General features: G+C 37.7%; 1 protein-coding gene across 1 annotated transcript in view; it reads left to right on the top strand.

Moving 5' to 3' along the window:
- Positions 1–25,257, top strand: part of LOC124166751 (neuroendocrine convertase 1-like) — a 206,672-nt gene that overhangs the window by 120,993 nt on the left and 60,422 nt on the right. Inside the window, exons 3-7 of the mRNA XM_046544423.1 lie at positions 5,658–5,762; positions 9,065–9,241; positions 17,538–17,684; positions 20,990–21,155; positions 24,756–24,928. Coding sequence (XP_046400379.1) covers positions 5,658–5,762; positions 9,065–9,241; positions 17,538–17,684; positions 20,990–21,155; positions 24,756–24,928 — 768 coding nt within the window. The remainder of the gene's footprint in view (positions 1–5,657; positions 5,763–9,064; positions 9,242–17,537; positions 17,685–20,989; positions 21,156–24,755; positions 24,929–25,257) is intronic.

The following is a 25,257-nucleotide window of genomic DNA, read 5'->3' as shown; positions in this document are numbered from 1 at the left end:
TTTTCTTTGATGAAGCAAACTACCCTATTATCATTTGCAGTTTATATTTTATCATGGATACCATTTCGTGAACTCGAATTTAATCATTTTAATGTAATGCGCAGTATGCGAAAATCCCTCTCGCATTTACTTACACCTAAAATATACGGTAGACGCCAGAATTCATAAGTAAGTACGAAGCTATTATCCGTAGGCGGCCAAAAGCCGCGATTAGGATAACTGCCCACAAAACAGGACGAACATTAACAAGCCCTATGCTTTATTTATATAGAGACAGGTAATAAATGAAGACACCGCGACAGACGATGCGAACAGCTGGGCAGCCACAAGGCGAAAAGTTTTCAAGCACGAAATGGGAGAAATGCCCTTTCCGGGCGGTAAAGTGAGTATCACAAAATCGCGGCCGGGGGCTACCGAATGCGGTGAGCAAACTTCTCTCGATGAAATATTCACACGGTGCCCGCGAGAAGGTAATGGAGAGGAGGGGAGACGAGATAATGTAAATGTGTAGGGTAAGTATAACAGGGAGAGATGCCGCACATTTAATAAAATAATCATATTTCGTCCTATTATAATTTTTAAATTAAACTAAGTAGTTAATATGGTGACTAGTCTTGTTTCTAACATACACACAAAAACGAATATTTATTATATCATTCTTCTCTAAGCTGTAAAAATTATTTATGTAAAAACATTACCTCGGGCGTCTATTCCGTACGTTACGGGTGACAGAACGCACCTATAAGGGTGACACGCCGCATGTTAAACCGACCAAAACTGATTTATAATACTATATATGTTTACACTATACTGTGATATTATGTGCTATTACACTTTAAAAACACAATTAGCTGCGATAAAGGAACTCACATTATGAATTTAAGTTAATTTTATTATAGTTTGATACATTAAATTAATCATATTAATGTGACATAGTAACCAAAAAACAAATAAAACGACATAAATCAGCCCTGAGGATGAGTCCCGAGTCGGAGTTCGAAATGTCGGGAGTAGTTTTTAACACAGTGAGAACCCCGAGAAAAGTTTTCCCCAAATACATAATGGCAAACTTTTAAGAATATAGACCTGAAATAGCTCATTACGCATGAGAAATCCCAAACTGCTTTTTTATAAAAAAATTAAACTAACATTACGAGCATATATTCATAACAAATGCATAATAGAAAATTTCATTGAGCATAGCTCGAAACTAGCAGCTTTCACGTGGGAAATCCCAATATGTTTTAATAAAAAAATTAAATTAATATATCGTCCTCATATTTCAGTTAAAAAAATCTACGGGCACTTAATTCATCAATTTGAGGAAACTGAAAAGCCATTGGCATAAAATTGCATTAAATTATGCTTAAACTTCAGCTGCAGTATCGCTTTGCCAATGAATACGAAAGTAATAAGGTAAGGAGTTTTTTTCCGATTTGATAAGCTTGCCGCGTATTCGATATGCGGCATGACGAGTGTAAAGTATCGCCTCTCATTCAATTTTTCGTCCGATGAACTCCTGCACACATCTCACTACATTAAGATTCCTGTCACCAACATACGAACTACCCATCGATTAAATCGTGCGACGGTGCAGTAAAGCTTTCGATGAATCACACGAATTCGCTAATTCATTCATTAGTTTTCCACACAAAATTATAAAGTATTTTCACAATCACTAATTATATTATTTAATGAAGATTTCTAACATTTCCTCCGAATGTCTTTCTCCAGAAAAGCTTTCAATTCTTTCTATTAAAATATACTGCACGCAATATCTGATATTCTGTGAATACCAACGCGATGGTTGAAACTTTCTGAAGACCCGAAAGCAAGAAAAAATATTCAGCGGCCCTAAAATAAAATTTAAACTAATTTCATATCAACACCTTGCATTTTCAATTCTTTCTATTAAATAATCTGCACAAAATATGAGATAATCTATGGATAATCACGTGAAATTAAAACTTTCTGAAAAACCGGACATGAGAAAAAATATTTTTCGGCACTAAAAAAAATTTGAAACACCAATTTTGTAAGGCCACCTTGAATTAATTCTTCATTTGTTCAATGAAAATGCGAGGAGGATATGCGTTCAATATAATCCCTATGAGAGCCTATATTTCAACCACCATACGGAGTAATATCCATAAATATGGAAGAAAACACTGCATTGCCCACATAATGCCACTCAATATTATTCCGATAGTAAACTTTACGAGCGCCCAGCGTAAAATGCGTCTAATTCTCCCGCCACCTACATCGAGAGTATTTTTCAAGCTTGAATTGATTTGAATTTATGCGATTCAGTCGCCAATAAATGCCTAATTTACTCCATGGATCGTAAAATGTCCAAATGCATGGCTTAAATTAGGTAACACCGAATGATTTCTTTTTCCATCCGGTTTTAAGCACCGGTATTCCATAACAATAAAAATTAATCAAGAGTGATTACATAAACTTAACCACGCTTTAAAAACTCTATCGATTACTTATCTATTATCTATATCGATTACTTATCATCAATTTTTTATAAAAGCAATTTGACTCTTTCGCCCCATCTTAATTACGGAATAAACTTAACGGCGCAACCCAAATAAAATACAATTCAATCAGAACAGCACTTAAAGAGATTTTGGGGAATAGTGGCCTGAAAACGTAACACCCATCAAAGACTTTTCCTTCTCATTTAAGCAAACAGAAACTTTTCGTAAACAGAAAAGGAAGAGATACAGTCAGCTATGATTAAAGGGAAACAAAACACTTCGGCGTCAATACCAACGCCTTCGAACAAGACCAATCAGCTCTTCGCCATCTTGTCATTTTCAATTAGCGCCCAAATGGATAGCGTCTCTAAGACGTAAAATCTGATACAAGCAGACGGGAAAACAATTGGTTTGTCAAAAGAATGTCAGGGTTGCGGTAACAAAAAATATTTAGGATGAAAAAAATTCCACCATTTCCCCAATAATTGATATATCATAGGACTAAGATGAATATGAGGAAAATAAAAAAAAATTTCATCCCCAGTGATAGCGTGTCCTGTTGATGAAAAAATGAGCCTTGCGATCAAAATTTAGGCCATAACAAGAGAAGAGGCATTTCTCAATGAAGAGAAAGAGGACGTGCCCAGTCTATAGTCAAATAATCGAGAAAAACAAAACCATCTGTCTATTTCTCTCATCGCCTCTACGGAAGAGTGAAAGTAAATTGAGGAATTGGACGAAGAAATCCATTCAATTTTCTCCCGCAAAGTCACAACATTTATGAAGAAAGAGACTCTGAAGCTGTATTTTTTTCTCCGATCTCACAACGAAGCCTCGGTTCACGTAAAAATGACTTTTATTGCTAAAGTTCACACATAACTTTTTAATTTTGTTTCACCATTACTCGATAACATATATAAAACTCGGATTCCGACAAATTTTCGGGTAAAGTGTTTCTACGTACGGAGAATCCAATTCCAAGGATAAAGACTTCAAAGTCGAATAACAATTTGAAAGTTTCATTCGATTCTATAAGAGGCTCTCCGCGGCTGAAAGTTAAAAAGTTTGATCGTTACCCGGAATATTTCTTACTTCAATGAAACCCGTATTGAAGAACTTTACCTTAAAAGAAAGGAGGTCACCTTATGTGAGCATTCAAAATCTTCTGCCGAATAACATCCAAATCAGTTTTTTCATTCCTTGGCTGCGCGGCGTTTGCCACACGTAGGCACAGTAAAATGGCATAGGCACGATTTGACTGTTTAACTTATCGTCAAGAGTACCTCCTTAGGAAATATTTTTATGATTGGACTGAAAGTTTAATAATCTACTGGTTATACGAATGGATTGAAATAAAATCGCATGTGTATCAAAATAAAATTTGATACACATGCGATTTTGGGGAGTCACTCAGGGACAGTGCAGCATTTTGACAAAACTATGCACAAAAATTGATGTCAAATTTACCAAGTTTTTTTATTTCAAAATTATCAATTTTATTTTTTATACCTTCAAGTATCTAACAAGATTCGACAAAACATTCCAATGCATCACTATTAGTTCCACTACAGGGGCGCAACTAGGACGAAGTGCTGGGGGGGAAGAAGCAAAACCCGGTGGGTCAGGGGAAACCCCTTCCGGAAAACATGTGAACATTTTTATCTCTAGAAACCACAATATTTGCTATTTTGGCTCTTAAAATTAGATAATTGATGGGTCGTCGGAAATCTGTTTTCCTAAAACATATTGGTGGAGTATTTTTGTTTTATAGATTAATATATAATCACTTCACTACATTATGACCGAGGTTCAATGAAATCTTACAGTCAAATAACTACAATACTCCTGAAAAAAAACCTTCACATACCAATCCAAATTGCTCAAAAGGAGTTACAAGGAAGGAGACTGTTTCATTCATAGAATTTGGTGTAATTAGACTTTGAACAAAACTCAAGAAGAAAAGTAAAAGGACGAAGGATAGGCTGGTGTAATTAGCTGTAGGTAAACCTACCCAGCTAGGAATTAAGGCTGGGGGGGCTTAGGTGCAACTAATAATGGGGTGGGTGGGGGTATAGAATACCCACCAGGATAAGCGATAGGTGCGAAATTAATAAAGTGTGGACTTTTAAGATAAATGGTTCAAAATGGTGAGTTTTATGGCTTTCAGAGGGATATTTTATTTGCCCTTACACTATTCTGTTAGTAATATCAATCCAATTAAGTGAAATGGATGTAACTTAAAAATTTCTCTTAGCTCTGGGGGGGTTTTATCCCCCAACCCCCCCCCCCCCCCCTCGCTGCACGACTGCACCTACCCTCATAACTAATATAACATAACTTTTCATGTACACACTTAAGCTTTGTTAGAATAGATTATCAAGGTAACACAAAATGAGCTACACTATGGGCTGTATTCTAAGACGTTCCTAGAGGAACGACTCTTCCTGTATGACGCATTACTAGGGGGAAGTCAACCTCTTAGCGTTTTTGAAATGTACCTCTTCGTTTGTAGGATCAATTCTATCTACAAGCATACCGATTCTCTCCCTAGTATTTTAAGCATGGCTCAGTATATGTAAAGCATAATGTATTATTATTTTGGATGGTAGCCTCAAACAGGTTATCCTTCGTGGCTACCTAGAATTACTCAATTTTGCTATTGTCATGTAATTTGTGTGTGGAGCAATAAATTTATTTATTATTATATTATTATAACTATCATATCTATAACAAAATTCGATCCTGAGATGTCAACCCTGCTATTTCCGGTGGCAGTGAAATTAGGTCCTCCTCTACTAAATTATGGGTTGGGGGTTAGAATTCAGCCAAATGTATGAATTCTAGTGATATCCCACCTTGCTATTTGTTTAAGAGGACTTCCCTCATCTCCTAAATCGGAGGGGTTAAATAAGCTGTCAATGAAAAGGTAAAATAATCAAAATGGCTACCAGCAAATTTTGTGATGTTCAAAGGTCTAACTTATGCCAATACAATATTAAGACTCTGAGTTTAATTTTTGCAGCTACATGATTTTTCCGGACTTATTTTTAACTGACTTACCTAACATTCCAAGATTTTCTATGTAAATAAATTACCTAACTTTCCAGATTTCATCACCATACTATATCAATCAAGCAAAAAATTAACATAAAACTTTCAAATATTTTCTAGATTCCTGGATTTCCTGGAATTTACCGAATGCTGAAAGATGACTTCCCAAGAGTCGGTAAAAGAGGAGAGCCACACCTTACACAGAAGCTAATTAAGGATGATCGAGTAAGTATTCGCAGGAAAATATGAAATGGTATCATTACATACTTCCAGCAAAAGTTCCTTCCCCACCAATTTAATTTTATAACATGATAGAATGCTTTGCTAGTCCCAAGAACCTAAGTCTTAACCCTTCAGCGGTGGGAAATGTTCATGTACAGGTGTATTGATGACGAAACAGGTACATGTGCAGGAAAAAGGTACTTGAACGTTCAACCATCTTCATGGTCTCTTTCTTATAAGAATGGGACAATAGGCAACCCTCCCTTCTTAACATAACTTGTCCTTCCCTAGCTAGCTAGCGATCACATTCCACTCCCTTGAGGCACTATCATTTCCTTTAATTATTCTCTCAATTTGCTCTGATGACTGGATGCAAAAAACTTAGATGTAGTATACAAGAGTTTTAAATAATATAGGTAAATATCAACAGATTACATAGGTTCTTCGTTAAAACTTTCGCGGATGCTCGTCATTATGATTAAAAACTTTTGGGCTATGTAATTTCCTGACACAGACACCTATATAAAAGATCTTAAATTCTCATATCTCCATAATCCCTTGAAAAAGCGACCAGCATCAGTCGGGAAACGTTGGGGCCACCCAAAGCATTGACGCGGCGACACAGCCCAAAAGTTTTTAATCAGATTACATAGGTGTTCAGTATCAATTTGAACAAAAATTTACAGACAAACCTCATGCTGAATGTGTTTGTTTTCTAGATTTTGGCCAATGAAATAATTTCACAAAATCACCTGAAACTACACCAATCCGTCCCTTAGTGAATGGGGTCCTCCCTTCGGGCCCTTGTGAAAGGTCTAGGGAGAAGATTACAAGGTTTTTCTTCAATCTCTGCCCCTGCCAACCAAAAAAAAGCTATGGTCTCGTCAGCAACGTTTCCCACACAGAGTGGAAGACTTGTAATATATGTAGCTGCCGCAGCTGAAGGGTTAAGTTTCAGAGTCATTTAAAAATTTCTCTCAACATAGATGTTTTCATTCACTGACATGAAACATATTTCCTGTCTCCTACTGATAGAAAACTAGCATTAGTCGAAGTCACTATAGGCTAACTAAGCTTCAGCATAGGGCCTCCTGATCAGGAGGGGCCAACATTGAATTTGCAAGCAAAATTAAAATTACACTATTCTAAAAAAAAGAAAAACAGTGAACACTATTCTTTTTTATATAGGCTAGTACCAATCACTATAAGTTTAATTTCACATATTTTGAAATACCAGTGCCAGATTTAGAACCTTGAAGCCCCAAATCAAGATAGGCTAAGAGACCTCCCCAAATAAACCTTTAGCCCCTCCATCCCACCAACGGCATTGCAGAGGCAACCCTCTATTTAATCAAATATTATGAATTTTAATTTGCCCTGCCCCCTCATCGCTCCAAATTGTGTTTCATAATATTTGAAAGTTCACATTAGCAATATTTTATTTTTATTTCAAATTAAATTTCAATTTTTTTCTTGAGCCTGTGATGCCCCAGAGTAGCCACTTTCCTGCTTAATTTGGCACTGATTGATATCATCATCATCACTGGTCAACAATCCTAGGATTGGTTTGATGCAGCTCTCCACTCAGTTCTCCTATCAGCTAATCTTTTTACACCTACGTATATCTTCTCTTTCACATCTCTCTTTATTTGTTCCATATATTTTGTTCGAGGTCTTCCTTTTCCATTCTTGCCTTCCACTTGTCCTTCGACGATTGTCTTCATCAGGCCATCATGTCTCAAGATGTGGCCTATAAGGTTGTTCCGTCTTCTTATTAAGGTTTTCATGAGGCTTCTCTTCTCTCCTACCCTTCTTAGGACTTCCTCGTTACTAACTCGGTCGATCCATTTGATTTTCATCATTCTTGTGTAGCACCACATTTCAAAGGCCTCTATCCTTGCTTTCTCCGCTGCGGTCATTGTCCATGCCTCACTTCCGTATAGGAGCATACTCCAGATGTAGGTTATTATAAATTGTTTCTTTACTTCCACATTTAAGTCTCCCACTGTAAGCAGGTCTCTCTTTTGGTGGAATGCTCTCTTTGCCTGGGCTATTCTGCTGATAATTTATTTCTTGCTTCTCCCGTCACTAGTTATCTTGCTTCCCAAATAACAGAATTCATCCACCTCCATCAGTTTTTGCCTCCCTATTTTAATGTTGGTCTTGACTTCTTCTCTTCTGCTGCATACTAAGATCTTGGTTTTCTTCGTGCTTATTTTCAGCTGATATCTACTCATTACCCTACCCATATTAACCAGAATATTTTTCAAATCCTTCTCTGTTTCTGCTATAACGGCTATGTCATCGGCAAATCTTAGCATGCTAATTTTTTCTCCGTGGATATTCACTATATATATCACAGTAATTATGTATTTTAATATCTATCATGTAATTTACAAACTTAAAAATGGGAGGTGAAAGGGCCTCATTTGTGGAATAGCCTCGAGCCTCTATTCATCTAAATTCAGCCTTGGTTAAAGTAGTGGAAAATTGATGGGAAGGAAGACAAAGACAGGGGTACAGCTAGGAATTAAGGCAAGTGGGGGTTTCAGATGCAACTAATATTGGGGGGTCTGGGGGTGTGGTATAACCGCTAGGGTAAGTGGGAGGTGCGAGGGCCCTCCATCAAAAAAAATTAAGGTAAAAGGTTCAAAATGGTGAGTTTTATGGCCTTCTGAGGGATATTTTGTTAATCCTCACACTATTCTATAAGCAACATTAATCCAATTAAATAAAATAGATTTTACTTAAAAATTTCTCTGAGTGCGGGAGGGGATTTCATTCCCTAAAACCCCACCTCGCTGCACCATAGGACAGAGAGGGTACACGCATACCCTGAGACAAAAATAGGTGATATTATTCATCTCCCTCACCCCCTTAACTATACATAATACTAGCATACATTGCTATTATTTATGATTCTGTTTCCCTTCACATCTCCACCTCATTTAGTAATCCACTTGCAAATACTCTCCACAAAGTGTATCAGAGTTTAATATTTTCCAAAATCAAAAATTCTTACAATACATTTGTCACGTTGAATGTTTATCAATAAGCAATTTTAACCCTTTCACTGTTGTGAGCATACCTGGTACGTTCGCACAGCAGGCTGCTGTGAGCGTACTTTTAAATCCTCCCTGCCATGCGCTCAGCACTTTCACTGCATGTGACGGGTAGGTTTCCGGAGGGTGGGCCGCAGCAAAAGGGTCAACTAAGTTGAAAAATTGTATGCATTTTCACTCACAGGTGTTGGAAACTTCATGAAAATTTCTAATCAAGAACTCCCTGTACTTTCTCCTTACTAGGTGATGTGGGCAGAACAGCAATTTGCTAAACAGAGAGATAAGCGTGGATACATACCACTATCTTCATTTGGCGCATATGACTCAACTAGCTCAAAAGAATCACAAGAAAACATCTTGGAAAAAGAGAAGACTCGGAACCTATTCAATGACGAACTGTGGGCACAGCAGTGGTATTTAGTAAGAGTAGTACCGCATAATCATTAAAAACCTCAGCAGCCAAATTTTCTGTTCGCAAATGCATAAACCCAAGGCAAACAAGTACATTACCTCACCCAAAGGCTGCCATTATCAGCGCCAGTGTTATGATTTTTAATATGCTACTTCTAAATTACAATTGAAACGGGTGGAATGATTTTTTTAAAGTATCACAATTATGTTTCCTTTAATTCACTGCCAATCTGCCAATGTTTTTAACAGAATTATTCTGCAATTAAAGGTATACCTACCTGCAATTAAAGGCATATCTTATACGATTATCATCTTCTCATTCTGGCTACCATATTAGCACTTTAAGCTATAACCAGAAAAACTTTTCAAGAAGTCTCAATTGGAGAATGGATGCATTTTGGGGTCTATATTTAGAGGGGTGCACTCCAAGCATTGTCTCCTAACCATTTCGAGTGAATGTCAACCCTAGAAACAGGCCAATTAAGCCAAGGCCTTATTCTTAAATTTAAATGTTAAATCCTAAAAGCTGATGTCTCACAGTCTAATAGGGTGGTTTCCTATTATTTTTTATTGCCTAAATAGTAAGATTATTACTCCTGGAGTACGTATTTCACGCTTTTAGATTTTTAAATTACAATATCTATTTTTCGCGATTAAATGAAAAGTGAAAAATTTCAAGCGCGCAAAAATGCGACGCATAAGTATGAATGCCGGGGAATCTCTCCGTACGTCGTATTTCTGGTTCCCCCTCCCGCCCGGTGAGGTGACCTTGAGGCGAGGCTTAGCGCTGATACGTCGCAGCCTGCTAGCGGGTAGCTGAGTACCCTGCTGGCTGGTAGCGCTTGGCTTAAATAAGGATTATTAATACCTTATCAAACGAGGAAAACTTTTCGACCTTAGCCAGTTTTAATAAGTGATTATTAAGACATGTTTCCCTGAGCTCTGCGCCTCATGCATGCATTGGTAGCCTCAGACGATGTATAACTCCTATCTTCTCCTATAGAAACTAGGTCCCTGTGACGTCATGTGGAGTGGCATCGCATGAGCGCCAATCTGGTCCTTTTCAAATGAGGATAAAAATGGACCATTGCCATTCGTTTAAACCGGCATTTCTAAAACGAAGTAATTTGTATATTATGAATACACTAATGGTGGGTAACGAATCGCAATTATTGCCTTTTGTTTTCTTTGATGAAGGAAACTACCCTATTTGTAGACTTTTTGTATCAAATTTTGATACAATGGACAAGCACCATTTATCCCACGGTAAAATTTGTATCAAACTAGCTTTTGGTCCAATTATTTGTATAAAAATTTGGTTTGGTCCAAAAGGATAGGACAAGTTCTAAATTTTGATCCAAATGGATGAAACCAAAAAATCACAGGACCTTTATAAAAAAGGATCATGAAGAGCTGCCAGACAGGTCATCACTTCCCAGTCAACACAACAATTGTGGCCATAGTGGGTTGCCATTATGGCCCCATAATGGTTTTGACCGCTGGCCATATTGAGGCCAAAGAGTGGCCCCTGAATGACATACAGTGCTTTGATCATAGGTATTTAAATCGCACAGGGAGCTTTAATTAATTGATGCTTGAAAAGGAGGCACTGAAGATTTTGTGCAGAAATTAAGTAAAATATTTTACTTAAATAAAAGTGTATATGAATGTGGAGATAGGAATTCTTGATGAAAGATTCGGACACCTATGGTGTGTCACCCATGTTTGAGGTATGGCATTCAGAGGACACAGATGGTGCATCGCACATACTGAGAGAAGGACCACGGACATTTAAAGTCATGCTTGAGGGATTAAACTCAAAAACCTCACCATGTATTTTGGAAGACTGGACTTGATGAAAAGGTGCCCCTCAACATATTTTCATTAAATTCAAAAACCGGCCATAATTTTCATATAAGTCGTCAAAATTGGCCGTTAAAATAAGGAAGTACATAAAATAGAGGGAGGTTTCCGTGCCATAACTTCCGTTCAAATACTGCTTTTCACTAATGGCACACATGGTTTGAAAGATCGAAGCTTGCTGAAGGCCATACACATGATCAAAAGACTCTGAAGTGGATATTAGTCACGTACGGAGGCGGAGAAAGGGTTCCCTGCAGGACTGGCAGAGCACGTCAATTGACGTGCTCAGTATCTTGGCTTGGACAGGAGCACATCAATTGATGTGCTCCAAACTGAATGTGTTAAACTGCAAAGAGCAAAAGGTACCTCAAGGGCAGAAACAATTTTAAAATCAAGTGATAAATCATGCACTCAAGCAAGAAAAATTGTAAATTTTATGATTCATAAAGTTACGGATTCTACAAAACCGAAAGTAGGTGTGGCATGGTATTTGACGGAGGTGACCGACAGCTGAGGTCATTTGCACCATGAGGAATAGGTAGGGCGGGAAGGGTGAAGAGAGATCCAGCAATGGTGTTAGCTCACTCTCAACAAAAGGCACCAAGGGGAACCATGGCTTAACGTCCCATCCAACAGACAGAGTGCTGTGCTTAAATCTTTCTCTAAAATGCACTCAAGTAAGGATCGCACATTAAGTGAAAAATCTACAAACCACCAGGATTTGAAAGTGGACCCAGGGGCGCAGCTAGGAATTAAGGCTGGGGGGGGGGCTTAGGTGCAACTAATACCGGGGTGTGTGGGGATATGGAATACCCACCAGGATAAGCGGTAGGGTCGAGATTAATAAATTTTGGAATTTTAAGATAAATAGTTCAAAATGGTGAGTCTTACGGCTTTTTGAGGGATATTTTATTAATCCTTACACTATTCTATCAGCAATATCGATCCAATGAAGTAAAATGAGTTAAACTTAAAAATCTCTCTGAGCTCTGGGGGGTACCTATTTTATCCCCCAAAACCCCTCCCTCGCTGCGCCTCTGAGTGGACCCACATGGTGGGAAGCCAACACTCAAGCCACCACACCAACCCAATCCCCCAATAGAAAGTCACTTTATTATGTATTGCAATAAAAATTGGTAAGAAAAAGCTGAACTGTTGTATCATACTCACTGGAAGAAAACTGCCAAAAATTTCATATAGCAATGTAGAATAGGTCTTAGGACCACAGAAAAAAAGTATATGGCACAGAAAATATTTGACGACTGAAAAAAAAGGGATTGTTCTAAAAACAAAGCCACTAACTAACCAAGCTCAAATCTTGCCTCTCATTCATTGCCAAGCTCGAGGAAAATCTGAGACACCAAGAATATACAAAATAATTTCAATAAAGTATTTAGTATGCATGCATGCTTAATCATCCATGATGTAAGCAAAGGAAAACAATAATTTGCCAAAATTTTCGTGCTACCCATTGCATTGAATTCTTTTAGAAGCTTGTGAGGGATACATCCGGCAGATGGTAAACTCCAAAATTACTGGATCACACATGCACAATTGCTATCTGCCCCCAGGGCTTACACCTGACTTGAGATGATTCTTGAGTGCTAATGAACTATTTTCTTGAACTCTTTAAGTCTTGCGGAATGGCCCAGAGAGGGCAGGACTGGGCAGTGAGAAATACGAGCCATGTTCATGAAGTAAGGGCCGTTTGGTCACAGAAAAAATATACTCATATGAAACACCTTTTATTGGCACTTTTAGTTAGCTACACACCTACTTCACCTCTATACATAATTGCCGTTCACTTCTAAGCATTTTTTGCACCGCTGTCCCAGCTTTCATAATCCCTCTGCATAGAAGCTCGCCACCTGAGAGTTGAACCTATAGACAATGCCATTGAGTTCCTCTTTGGTTTTGAAATGTTGTCCACCAAGCCACTGTTTCAATTGCAAGAAGAGGAAGTAGTCGCTGGGTGCAAGGTAAGGACAGTACGGTGGGTGGTCAAAGAGATCCCAACAAAAATCTTGAATTTTCTTATTGGTTTTGACAGCAGATTGAGTCTGTAGCTTATGTTAGTCCAATTGGTTCAACTCTCACAGTCAGGTGGCGAGCTTATATTCAGAGAGGTTAAAGAAGCTGGTGCAGTGGTCTGAAAAATGCTTAGAAGTGAACAGTAATTATGTAGAGAAGTGAAGTAAGTTTGTAGCCAACTAAAAGTGCCTATGAAATGTGTTACATATGAGTATATTTTTTCCTGTGACCAAACGGCCATTACTTTATGAATATGCCTCGTAAATGGAGACCAGTGGTGAAGACATGGGGGGATTTTTTCGGGTCACAATACCTATAAAAGAGGTGCCAAAAACAAGTAAGATGGCCTCAATAAATAACTTATCATGGATACTCATACAAAATTACTGTTTTTGAGTCCTAAAAATCACATTTTCAGCATCAAAAATCCCAAAATTTTCTGGGGGTGGACCCGCATTTGCCTTAGGGTGTTTCCCATGTACCCCAGAAGGACCCAGAAATCTCCGGTGAACCTCTCCCCACCCCCCATTTCAAAATCCTGGCTAAGCCACTGATGAAGACGGATTCAAATCGTATAAAAGTGTTGCTAATGATGATCCAAGTACAGAGAAAAAATAGCTTCTCATTGTAATTACAAGGTTATTAAGTATTTTAAAAGTCCTCATCACATATGCAAATTCATTTTAAGGAGACAATGGGCTTGATTACCTTCTGGGATCACTTTAGCTTCACCATTGCTATCATTTGTACCTTACTGAGTAAATTTCAGTTCCTAATGTGACCCTACGACCAAAACTCATCAAGCAATAGAACACATTACCACTACCAGCTCAAAGGGCTAAAAGGACCGATATGCCACATACTTTATACTCAAGTACCATTTATTAACCACCAACAGAACATAAGAAATAAGTGTACTTAAGAGCTACTCACCAGTGAGTAGGTCCATTTAACCTCAGACCAGGTTTATCTTCTACTAGATAAAATCAGGTTAAAATATATGTATCTGCATGGACTGGGTTCACCAAGTCCTTTCATTGAAGAGAGATGCAGAGCACACAAGCAGTCTTCTATCATTGGTCCTTCGCTGCATTGAATGTCGCAGAGGAATTTTCAAATACCTGGAATCAGGATTCTAATGAAATTGCAAATTTCAAGATGAGATCTAAATGATTGGCAGAGTTTCAGTTGTGAACTCAAGAACTTGGGAGAGACTAATCTAGATCCCAATACTCCTCGGAGGGGCAAGGAGTTTTAGGATCTACACCTAAGGCTCCTTTGGGAAAATACATTTTTATAAAATTAGTTAAATAGCTTTTCAGAGCATTTTTCCACCAAAGTTTAAGTTTACCATTCTATATTAATCACAAACAAAATCAAAATAATATGATCACTTGTACATGGAAGAGAATAATTACAGGGCCTGATAATAATTACATGAAAGAGAATAATTACTGCCATACCTTTCCACTCCCAAATAACAATCTTCCCTAAAATCCATGCATTCATAAATGTCTGTGATTTCATTTCAGAGCTTGAGTCAAAACTTATGACACATAGAAATCACGCAATACAATATGATTAATGCATGTCATTAATAAAACATTAATTCAGGCTAACTTTATCACCATGACAGCAGTAATTAAAGAGGAAAATATTTTAAAATACTGATATCAATCCTGAAAGCACCAAACATCAATTTACCCAGGTTAAGAGTTAACTTGTAACCTGGGTAAATTGATGTTTGGTGAAATTCAAAGAGAGTAATCTCATACATCACGTTTGCACCAAGTACGTGACTCCAAAGGAAGAGACATAACACAATCATCGGCACAGTGAAAAAATGTAAAATGACAGTAACCATGCAATTTGCATTAATGGTGCTCCATTTTTTCATGCAGTGATGACTACATCAGATCTATTCTCTCGAAGGTTGAAGGAGTCGACAACACTATGAATGTTTTATGGCATATGATGACAGCAGATGTTGTCCTTGGGTTTGAAGTGAACTCAAAATTGAGTTAACTTGATGTTTGGTATTTTCATAAACAGCTAACCCCCAAACCAAAAGCTTCTCAATTATATTACGTATAAAATAATAAATTACTTCATACCAAACTTGATTTCAGCAAATAGCACCAAATAACCAGCATAAAATAACACCAAATAATGTTTGAATCATAACCAACACTGTGACATATTCATATCTTTTAACATCTATTGGATCAAATTAATGATGAGGAAGTCCTAGGGCAAGCAGCACAGAACTCTTCCAAGAACCCTGAGAAGACATGGAAAATCATTAACTAAATCTAGAGATCTGAGGGTCCAATGAAGAATATTATTATAAATACAGGAAGACAGGACCAACAGCAAAGGAAGGAGTCATGTATGAAATGCATTTTAAAGAGATTTAAGATTGTTAAGGAAAAGAAATAAGTACACATGAAAAGATTATCAAAGAGAAGAATTTACAAAAAAGAACTACAAAATTTTTAATAGATTTTTTTTTTATGTACAGAGGTATTAGGGGTGAAAGATTTAACTTTCTCCTGGTGAATGACTGACATTAACAGTTCTCTTGTTTCTCAGATGAAGGATTCCACTTGAGTAGGACCTGGAACTCTATCCTAAAAATGGTGGGAAAAAGCAAAAATGGAGTCGACATAGGAAACGACCTCACCTTAGAGACATACTATATAAAAAACTGGCCAATTGAGAATCAGCATCAATGGGCCTGATGGTGATGAACAAGTCATTCATCAAAACGTCAGCAAGGATGGAGATGGAGGATCTAAGGTTTACATGTTAGGGGTGATTGCAGGGATATGCCTTTAGAGGGTAGGAGCAATCTTAATGTTGCCAAATGTATACATTTGGCAACATTAAGATTGCTCCTACCCTCTGTGGGATTGCTCCTACCCCCTAGCCGCCTAGTTTGTCACTGAAAACGTGTGATGTATGGGTGGCCACAGGTATTTTGAGCCCAGTGCCGAGACAATATACCTATTCATTTGGTAGTCATAGAGGATGATTACTTCACAGAAGCCCATGTCATTGCAGCTAACACCCTGAATAAGGCACCATTGGTGAAAGGCATTCTTAAAGACATACAAGGAGAATGCGTGAGGTTTTGCAAGAATGCTCCACAAGCAGATTCACGATGGTGACACGACGGAGGTCTGAGAGGTACTAGGCTATGCCCACTGTCTACAGATTGTCCAAGGGAAAGTCATGTGTCGAGAAACTTTCCCTCCCCTCACCCCCATTTGCTTTAGCCACACCAGCTCACCCGCAAAGATAAAATGAACAGAGTTTTAAGGCCATATTGTATTGTATTGTATTAACCGAAAGATTTAGGGTGGGAGGCAAATGTGGAGCAGTTAAAAAAAAGGCATTTAAAATGTTGCATTGGGTGATGAGAAATCTAAAGGAAAGCAATCGTACTACAAAAGAAAAGGCGTATAAGACACAAATCCAACGGATTTTAGAATACGCGTCACTAGTGTGGGACCCGTATGAAAAGGGACAAACAGAATCCATCAAGAAGGTGCAAAGAAAGGCAGCAAGGTACACAATGGGGAAGCATAAAAAAATGACAAGTGTCATTAAAATGCTGAAAGTACTGGGATGGGACTCACTAGGATGGAGAAGAAAAATAAATAGGCTTTGCGCACTCTTCCGCACACTTACGGGGGAAAAGGCATGGGGGGAACTACGAAATAAGATTGAAAGCCCCAGCAATATCGGCAGGAAAGATCACCAGTACAAGATGAAATGCCAGCCTCAAAGGATTAACGTAAAAAAGTTCTCATACCTCAACAGGACGATTGATGAATGGAATAGACTCCCTGCAGAACTGTTTCAGCCCTATCCTTAAAACATAAAGAGGATCTTCAAGAAGAGGTGTAAAAAATTTATCTTGGAAAATTAATTTTATTGCTATTTTAAATTATCACTGATCTAGTTTCATTTTGGAGATTTATTTTACAAACAAAATTTTTACTACATATTAACTGTTACCACCTGGCAAATAGTCAACTTTATGTAACTTGTATAACATAAAAATAATAAATCCCTAGCACTAAAAACTTAGTACTTATTAGATTCAAAAACTTTTGAACTATGGAGTATCCTGACGCAAAGAGGGAATTTTTAGCTTCAGCAAATAAAATTCAATGTAATCCTACCATAAAATAAATACTTCACTATGATGAAACCTGGAGCAAAACAAGACCCTTGGAATTTTTAAAATGCAATCACAAAATTTTTTTTCAATAAGATTTTATAACAAAGGCTATAAACAGACTATATATATAATACAATATAGTCTATACATATATAAGTTGTGAAAAAGAAATTGCTCAGAGACTAACACTGAAGTATAATTAGCTATAGGCTTTTTTTGCAGCAAGATACAAGGACAGAGTATGACAAGCCTAAGATGGATCTCCATGTAATAGGAGTTTACAACAAGGGAATAACTGGAAGAAATGTACGAGTTTGTGTCCTTGATGATGGAATAGAGACAGACCACCCAGACATTAGAAGGAACTTTGTGAGTAAACTATTGCTCCTTTCCCCCATTGGCCACAATGAGTGCACATACTGTATGCTTGGTAAAATTAAGTAAATAATTAAATGCCTTTTAAAAATAATGACATCAAAGGGAGTGCACTTTCTCCAGTTCATTGAGGATGAAAATAAGTGTAACTCAAAATTAATGTTCCCCATGTTACATGGGGGATAATACACATATTGGCATTTCCACATGTATATATGAGCTCCATTACAGTAGTGAACGAAAAAGGGTGTGTGCTTCTTCTCCTAAGTCTTTCCTTCCCCTAGTTACCCTCATTCAATTGGATGTTGTATTACATTATGTCTTCCCAGTACCTACTCCTCCAAACTTCACCTTGCATCCTCCTCGAGGAATATAAAGAGAGAGATAACATTGACAAATGAACAAGTAAAGGAATATGTTTTTATTTTTCATGCAATTAAAGAAGGAGGGAAAATTTAAAAAATAATTAGGCAGTAGTACAAGAATATCAAGCATAAACAGGAAGTTATACATAAGACTTTTTCAGGCCAAACGTATTTAAAGGTCAACTGTTACAATCGTTACAGCCCTACTTATAGAGGTAGATTGTGGGTAAGCATAAAGGATGGAGAAAATTAAGTCACGAAATTTTAATCCTGGACAACTGCTGCTAATAGGAACCAAAATTACTAATAGGGTGGTTTCTTATTATTTTTTTATTGCCTAAATCGAAAGATTATTAGGTACTCCTGGAGTATGCATTTCAAGCTTTTAGATTTTTAAATGATGATATCTATTTTTTGCAATTAAATGAAAAGTGAAAATTTTCATTAATAATCCTTATTTACGCCAAGCACTACCTACTAGCAGGGTACTCTACGCTACCCCCATGCTCGGCAGCAAGCAGTCTGCATCATAGCAGCATTCATATCCTTGCACCCAGGTGGCCTAACACAGCAGTAGCCAGATGTCACATGGGTTTTTCCCAGCATTTATACTTATAGCCATCACGTTTTCGCACACATGAAAATTTTCACTTTTCATTAAATCGCAAAAAATAGATATTGTCATTTAAAAATCTAAAAGCATGAAATAAGTACTCCAGGAGTAATAATCTTTCGATTGAGTCAATTTAAAAAAAATAGGAAACCACCCTATTGTGTCTGTGATTAGATTCAACACCAAGTACAACAGCTGTATACACAGATACCCAGACAAAATTGAACTCCATTCTAGGTGAGGCATGAGCAAAGACAGGGAACAAAATTCACTAACTCAAGAAAACTAAAGAAAATGATGCAATCCCAGTTGGATCATTTGCATTTTGTCATACTGTGATGCATATGATTGAATTCCACATTTAGTAAAGGAATGAAGTCAGAGAATGCTCAGTAGTAAGAGAACCTTTCAAGGGAAAATTTTATGAAGATGGACTTTTTCAAGTACAGTTGAGGACCTCAAATCTGGAATTCAGAAAACCAGAAATCCGGAACATTTGAAAATTCCTCTTCGTAGTGTTTCAACTTGCCACCTCGTGGCACCACCCTCTGAGCCTTGTTCTGGGATGAGTAGGAAGTTAGTACACCCTATGAGCATATGCTTACAACCTAGGCAGGGACACATATGGATCTCAAATATCAAGCACGAGAGCCTGAACGCATTTATAAATTATATAATTAATTAACAAAATATAGAATCTGAAGACCAGAAATCCAGAAACCCTTTGGTCCCAAACTTTCCTGATTTGAGGTCCTCATCTGTAGTTCCCATCTTCACCCCATAGGGACCCGAAAGAGCTTAGAATGATGCCAATACATTTTTCTTCCAATTTAAATACAAATTTATAACCTGAAAAAAATGGACACACTTGTTAGGTCACTTTTATATCTTTATCTTTATTCATCCACGGCGAGGATTGGCCCTCGCGGATGTTGTATACAACACATTTATAAAATCATTCGATACAACGAAACATACAAAACATGTACATTAGATCAAAACATTAGAAACACATACATTACAAAGATTACATTTAAAATAAAAGAGAAGAAAAGTCCAGCTCAAAATACTCATGAATCGAGTACAGTGGATAATTGCACAGCCACTTTTCCAGCACATTTTTCAGTCTAGTGATGCTCACTGATCTGGCTTTGCTGGGTAATTTATTGAATAATTTTACTCCCAAATTGTCAGACTGGTTGTTGGTCTTAAACAGCCTACAGTAATTAGTATTTAGGCTATTTTTAGCCCTAGTGTCATGAGAGTGGATGGTGGATCGTATGGGGTAGGTATCTAAGTTATCTTTAATGTGCATAATGCTGCGAAACACAAAGAGGCTGTAGATGGTGAGGATATGAAAGTTTTTAAAAATTGGCCTGCAGTGGTCACGGGGCCCAGCACCACTCAGAATCCTCACTGCTTTTTTTTGCAGTTTTAGAATTTCTTTGGTTTCATTTGCATGTCCCCAGAGTCAAACACCATAGGCAAGAATACTATGAAAAAAAGCAAAATAGGCTAATCTCATGTACTTTTCATTGACACAGGTTTTAAGTTTCCTCAATAAGTACAAAACCCTGGAGAGTTTTTTTGCTGACTAGGAAAACATGTGAATTCCATGTCAATTTAGCGTCAATATTGAAGCCTAGAAGCCTGACAGGATCATTGTTTAGCTCAGTACTTTTAAGACAGCATGTAAGATGTTGAGTCTTGCCATTGTTCAGAAAGAGATTATTGGCTGTAAACCAGAGTTGAGATTCTTCTATTGCCTTTTTTGTAAGAAGTCCGACTTGGCTAGGAGTATTGCATTTCTGCACCAGAGTGGTGTCATCTGCATATATCATGCAGTCCATAGAAAGATTGTAAGGTAGGTCATTGATTAGAATAAGGAACAAGAGAGAACCAAGGACGGACCCCTGAGGAACTCCATGTTTCACTGGAAGAAAATCAGATTGGTTACAATTTACTTGTACCATCTGCTTTCGATCAGTGAGGTAAGAGGTCATGAATTTCAGCTCACTGTTATGAAAGCCGTAGTATTGGAGTTTTTGCAGGAGGGTAGCATGATTGACGCAGTCAAAGGCAGAGGTTAAATCACAAAGTGTGAGTGAGACACATTGCTTGTCTTCAAATGCCCTTGATAAATTTTTTACCACTGACTCAACTGCCAATTCAGTGGATTTCCCAGGGCGAAATCCAAACTGGGAAGGGGTGAAGAGATTGTGTTTCTCAAAGTGTACTAGAATTTGTGTATAGGCAATAGTTTCTATTATTTTAGCGATCACTAAAAATTTATGATGCTTTCTTTGGTATAAAATTTTCAGGACCCTGAAATAAGTGCAGATGTTAATGATGAAGACTACGATCCTTCACCTCACTATAACACCAACAATACCAACAGCCATGGAACTAGATGTGCAGGAGAAATTGCAATGGTGGCCAACAACAAGCTCTGTGGAGTAGGAGTTGCCTTCAATGCCAAAATTGGAGGTGACATTTTCAAATTCATCGACTGAGAGATCAACCATATATGTACAATGATAAGAAAATGAGTTGCTCATCTACAAAAAAGTCAAAATATTCATTTTCCTCCATATTACATAATGACCATCCGTCAGTATGGGGGACCCTGACACAATGCTAAGGACAAGGGCCAGCTTTTCAATTTTTTTTAAACTCTATTAATGTGAGCTAAGTTTAGATGTGAATCCGAAGGTGAACAAAAATGGTAATATGGGTAAACACGTATTAGATTCCCACCAGGTTGAATACTCCAATTAGCTGATATTTCGAGCTCAGACTTGGGGCTCATCCACAGGGCTGCTGAATGTCATTTTATTTATTTTTTGGTGGCTAAGTCCCATTATTACAATTAATTTGGTGGATCAAACTGTAATTAATTCACCCAAAAACATAATGTCAGCTCCTATATCTCAACTAATTTCATTTTTAAAGAATAATCTATCTCCTTATCTAACCTTTTGTAAAATTATATTCTGTACCTGGAACTACTAGGAAATTGGTCAAGTGCCTCAGGATTGGTCAGATCTGTGGTGCTTGATGGTTCAGATTGGCATGTCCGTCATCGCGAACTTTCCCTCCATTCTGATATTTTATTCAGAAGGGGTTTCCTGGTATTGCTGATTGGGGACCCAGAATGTCAATTGAAATTATTTTTCTCCAGAATCCCAAGAAACGCATTATCTGCCAGGAAAGCATCAAATCTTATTTCAAAAATGACACTTAGCATGGTTGATTTTAGTTTGAAATGAGTGGGCGTAAAAGCTTAACAGAGAGTCTAAATTAAGATGACAACCTAAGCTGAGAAATTTGTCACCTTTGAGTAAAGTACTTAGCAGTTCTTCGCATGGAACTTACATCATAATCCCGCTTAAAAACCAAACAATTTCAAAATACATTGTTTATCCGCCACAAACCAATTTTGAGACTATGGTTGGAAGAAATTACTTTGCTTTTCTACAAAACACACACTTTATTGCAAGAATACTGTAGAAAAGCAAAGTAATTTCTTCCAACCATATAATGGAATTCTACAAAGTAAAGGCCTCAACAATTCAGTGCAATTTTGAGACTCACTGCAAAGAGAATTGTACTCTTTAAAACATTTTTCAGGTACTGCAGGAGCATGGAATCTTAGGTTTAGATTCCCTTTCAAAAGCCAAATAAATTCTAAATTTAAGGATTTTAGGCTTCATTATAGGGATCATTTGCTTCCAAATAATCATTGAGACATTTATAATGGGTTTACATTTGAAATACTTTTTCTCTACTCCTGCTTCCATGAGGTAAAATAAGAAATGATGCCATACATAGTCAGACATTTTTGGTGGTATTCAGGTTTTGCAGGTTGCCAAAACTAGAAATTGGTTGATAATTCTCATTAATTTTAAAGCCATGCATCTCTTTGAAAAACTTTGTTTTCCACGAATAAAATTCTGAAATTTATACACATTATGAGCCATTACTGAGATGGCTGAAGTTTCAGTGCCTTTCCATACTTATATATCTCCAAATTTCACTTAAGTTTGATAGACCAAAAATAGGGCCATATTTCAGCCCAACTTAATGTGGAGGCCTCTTTCGCTGACTACATAACATATAAAAACAGGGATATAATGACTTTTGAGAACACAAGTGGGAGCTATATTTCAGAAGTGGAGATTAATAACTCTGTATTGATCCTGAACGAGTTAAGAATCTCAAAAATTTACCTTGGTTTACAGTTATTTAATAATCAGGCTTCATTGCCAGTGAACACAGAGCATTTCAGACTAATTTTAGAGCAAGGTAAATAATAATTATTATTATAACATAAAATTAATATATAATTAATTTTGTTTTGAGGCTCTTTGACACCTAGACATACATCTAGCGACTAAAGTTCTGAAATTATGCATCCCACGATGCGTCAATCGCGGGGGACCACATCCCGCGGATCCTTAGACGTTGTCGTGATGTCTTGACGAAAGCGAGGACACTTTTCTCATTCCTCGACTGTACTCCACGCTCTCCTCTCCGGCACGCCTTCCCCCTAGTCGCGTTCTCCGACCTCCAAAAACGCCATAGCCCGCGTCTGTAACGGCCTCGTTCTTACAGTGCCCCCCTCGGCACGTTCACCGCGTCTCCTCTGGTCTCCGTCCTCTTTAGCAGAATCAACCACCGCTTTCTCCGGAATCGACCCAAGTTCACACAATCCCGGGCCTTATATACCCAACTAAACAACAAAAGACATACTAAAATGATAGCAGACAACAAAAAGAAAAAAGAAGGTCGCTCATCGCTTGCTACTGCCGCGCGCCAACATGAATAGGGAAAAGGACGCGGGCGCAGAATGAGCCGTGACGAGGCTTTTCGTCACAATATATTCTTTAATATTATGCTACTTAATTAATAAGCATTAATTATATTAGCATTAATAACCAGAGGATAGCCTAGCTGTATAACATGGGTAAAATGCTCAATGGATATGGCAGAGGAAGCCTGATTCTTTAAATTATTATTACAAGCAAACAAATATTTTTAAGTTCAGTTTTTATATTCAAATTATAAATATGTATGCATATTTACTCAGTCAGCATCATTACAGAGGCCTTTGCCTCAGAGGTATAATTCCAACAAGCATTGTCAATAGTCACTATGTGCCAGCTTGGCTAAAATGTGTTGCATGCAAAATTCAATAGCTATGAAGAGATTAGCGGATAGGAGAGAGAAATGGAGAGCTGCATCAAACCAATCTTAGGATTGTTGACTAATGATGATGATGCAAAATTCAAAAAATGTAGGTAACATAAAAACTGTGGAGGTATTGGCCACTATTTATGCATGACCCACATTCTGGACTCTTAGAAGGAACCTGGATGAATTTGAAAGGAAACACTATTTCTACCTAATCAATACAAAGGTTAGACCCAAAAGATGGGAAAAAAAATTGGAGATGAACCATTATCAAATTAACCTTCCGTCGGGCATAATGGATCTGACAGGCACAGCACAAGTTTTTTTTCATTTCTCTGTTCCACCAGGCAGCATAGACCCTTGACGCTTACAGTAGCTTTTTGCTATGACACACTCTTTGCAGCTTTTTGTTTTGGCACGCTTTATGCAGCCTATTACTTTTCGTATTTTTGCCGACAGATCAGTGGCGGATTATTCAGCATAATTAAGCTAAATACTGGCGCAATAAAGCAAAATAAAAGCATTAGGTATCAGATAAATTATTTAGCAAAATGAAAAACACACACCCCCACGCCCCTAAGTATTTCTAGTGCCTAAAACCCCCCCTAGCCTTAATTCTTTGCTTAGCTGCTGGGCTATGCATAGCACGAAAGACATCATGCAAGTGCTCAACTGCACTAATAATGGTGCTTGAAATTTTAAAGGTGTACTACTGAGCCATACTTAAAGAGTTAATAATGTTTTTTCACACCTGTGCCTGTCAGGCACATTGCGCCTGAACTCAACAGTTCAAATATTGCGCCATACGAAAGGTTAACAAATTCAAATGTATGACCCAAAAACTTTTGTTTTCTTTTACTACTTCTGTCACCCTTTTCACACTTACCAAAGCAGGTGTGCGAATGCTAGATGGAATGGTTAGTGACTTGACGGAAGGATTAGCCCTGGGGTGGGCCCAAGACAAGGTTGATATATACAGCGCATCCTGGGGACCAAGAGATGATGGGAAAACTGTTGAGGGGCCAGGAAGACTAGGATATGAAGCTTTACTGAATGGAATCACCCATGTGAGTATTGAATCATACACTAACCACTAGTGTTGTGAAGTAGTAACACATTCAGTGCGGAGCACATAAATTGACGTGGTCCCATCTCATTGTAAGCTGAGATACGGAGCACGTCAATTGACTTTCTCTGAGGGTTGGGCCGGGAGCCCTTTCTCTGCCTCCATACGTGACTGAAATCCATTTGCAAGTCTTCTGATTGTGTATATGGCCTTCAGCAAGCTTCCCTCTTTCGACCTGTGTGCGCCATTTGTAAAAAGCAGTATTTGAACGGAAGTTATGGCACAGAAACCTCCCTCAATTTTTCTTACTTATTTTTAGGGCCGATTTTG

Source organism: Ischnura elegans, chromosome 10 (assembly GCF_921293095.1).
Source record: "Ischnura elegans chromosome 10, ioIscEleg1.1, whole genome shotgun sequence".
Taxonomy (NCBI): domain Eukaryota; kingdom Metazoa; phylum Arthropoda; class Insecta; order Odonata; family Coenagrionidae; genus Ischnura; species Ischnura elegans.
The sequence above is the reverse complement of the archived record's forward strand: the minus strand, read 5'-3'. Positions and strand labels throughout refer to the sequence as shown.